The sequence below is a fragment of the Sinocyclocheilus rhinocerous genome, unplaced genomic scaffold (assembly GCF_001515625.1).
Source record: "Sinocyclocheilus rhinocerous isolate Xijiao unplaced genomic scaffold, SAMN03320098_v1.1 scaffold314, whole genome shotgun sequence".
NCBI lineage: Eukaryota > Metazoa > Chordata > Actinopteri > Cypriniformes > Cyprinidae > Sinocyclocheilus > Sinocyclocheilus rhinocerous.
In genome coordinates this window covers 1,375,488-1,377,761 of record NW_015630021.1, presented here as the reverse complement: position 1 = coordinate 1,377,761, position 2,274 = coordinate 1,375,488, and the positions used below count along the sequence as shown (strand labels likewise).

At 35.8% G+C, this 2,274-nt stretch overlaps 1 protein-coding gene across 1 annotated transcript in view; it reads left to right on the top strand.

The window, feature by feature from the left end:
* The first annotated feature begins 1,651 nt into the window (after positions 1–1,651).
* LOC107739626 (sodium/hydrogen exchanger 3-like) overlaps positions 1,652–2,274 on the top strand; it is a 15,142-nt gene continuing 14,519 nt past the window's right edge. Inside the window, exon 1 of the mRNA XM_016551792.1 lies at positions 1,652–1,934. Coding sequence (XP_016407278.1) covers positions 1,652–1,934 — 283 coding nt within the window. The remainder of the gene's footprint in view (positions 1,935–2,274) is intronic.

Here is a 2,274-nt window from a genome sequence, read left to right as displayed (position 1 = left end):
CAATACTCGGCCGAGAATGGTTGTTTGAGTGAGTGTTATATAGTGAGTGAGTGATATGAAACAGCTGTGTGCAATCAGTGCTGTGTGCAATCAGTGCAATGAATGATGGGATATGTAGTCCGGGGTGATATGCAACAGGGTGTAGTGCGAGAGTCAATGAAAATGGAAAGGGTGACCTCTGATGGCTAGCAGACGGAAGTTCATGGACCGGATTCGTGACAGCGGCTGCAAGATTAGTCTATAACGAGCCGAAAAGTGTCACACCTCTGTTCATCAATTTGCACTGGCTACCAGTAGCTGCTCACATAAAATTCAAGGCATTAATGTTTGACTACAAAACAACCACTGGCTCTGCATCCATTTATCTAAATTCACTACTTCAGACTTCTGTGCCCTCTAGAAGCTTGCGTTCTGCAGCACACTATAGTGCCATCCCAAAGAGGCACAAAATCACTTTCACGGACCTTTACCTTAACTGTTCCCTCCTGGTGGAATGACCTGCCCAACTCAATCCGAGCAGCTGAGTCCTTAGCCATCTTCAAGAAACGGCTAAAAACACATCTCTTCCATCTACACTTGACCCTCAAACACTAGCCCTCTCTATTCCATTTCTTTTTTTATCTACTTGTTTTCGTTTTATAAAAAAAAAAAAAAAAATAGACTAACACTTGCGTTCTCTATTGTTTTTTCTATTCTACTTGTTTTCTTTTTATTTATTATAAAAAAAACTTGCTACGTGTACTGTGTTAGACTAACTGAGACTTGTCACAGCATTTACATATTTTTGCTCTTTTGTTGGTTTTGATTGCTTCTATTGTATTCATTTGTAAGTCGCTTTGGATAAAAGTGTCTGCTAAATGACTAAATGTAAATTAAATAGAAATTACAGAAAAATATGAAATATGTACATTTAAAAAAAATTGTGTAAAATAAAAAACAAGATAATATAGATAAGATATATTTCGAGTTTATTTTCTTAACCTACTAGCAAAGAATCGAACAAAAGAATGAATGAACAAATTAATGAATAAATAAATAAATGAATTGCCAAATAAACAAATGAATCAATAAATAAAATGAATTGCCAAATAAACTTAATTTAAGATGCATTTTCTGAACACAAACATTATGCAATGAATTCAAATCATTTCAAGGATTTTTATTTATTTCTGCTTTAAGTTTAACTGGGGCTTGTGTGAACAGTAGGAGCTTTCATGACACTGATGTTTAAAAGACAATGGTTTGATTATCTGTGTTTGCCATATGTATGGGCCTCTGTTATTATCTGACTCTTGGCCCAAGGTGTTCATACCTTCCCCTTCAATAAAGAAACTTGTCAAACGAATCCTGTGGATAAGTCCCACATAAAATATTACACACCTGTGAGAGATAACAGGGAGGGGTCACAAACTACCTCCAAAGTGAATCTCTATTTTCTAAGAGGAGGGACAAATAAGAGAAGGAATGTACACCATATGCATGTCAATCTCAGACTGACAGAGCGAGGAGAAAGACACTGGTGACAGCCGCTTAGAAACGCCAGGATACGGGAGTGACTACATAATTACAACATAAATAACAGCTAATAAATGCAAGTAGGCACAAGCAGAAAGTGAAATACATAGCGTTTTTTCATCAACAAAAGTCTGTGATGGCGTTTCTACAGCAGTTTGCACTTCTTCTAGCATTATTAATAGTTTTCAGTACATCATGCAAGGCTGCAACATTAGAAGTAGATACTGTTGAAGTAGGCCATAACTATTCTTCAAAGTCATCAGCTACTGAGAAAACTAGTACCTCGACTAACGATTCCACCGATGGACATGCTCCTTCAGTAATCTCTACATTACCTATTGTCACCTGGAAATGGCATCATGTAGAAACTCCATACCTGGTGGCCCTCTGGATATTGACCTGTTGGCTCTGTAAATTAGGTAAGTTCAATCACCGAACTGATCTTTTTTCATCTACAATATTAGTATAATACAAATAGCAAAATAAAAATTTAAAATGTACTGTAAGCATTTTTGTCTGCACAAAAAAAATGACTGAAGCAAATTTCAGTTTGAGGAATGCTGCACTGTAAAAAATTATCATAATTTAAAAGACCGTAAAACGGTATGGTAAAAGCCATACAGTCTATGGTAAAAACCTGTTAATCGGTTCCATAACTATATACGTTGAAAAACTAATCTAATGGGACATTTTGTGTAATTTTACGGTAAAATACTGTTGACTTACAGTTTTTTTGGAAGTGAAACAGAACAAGTTATG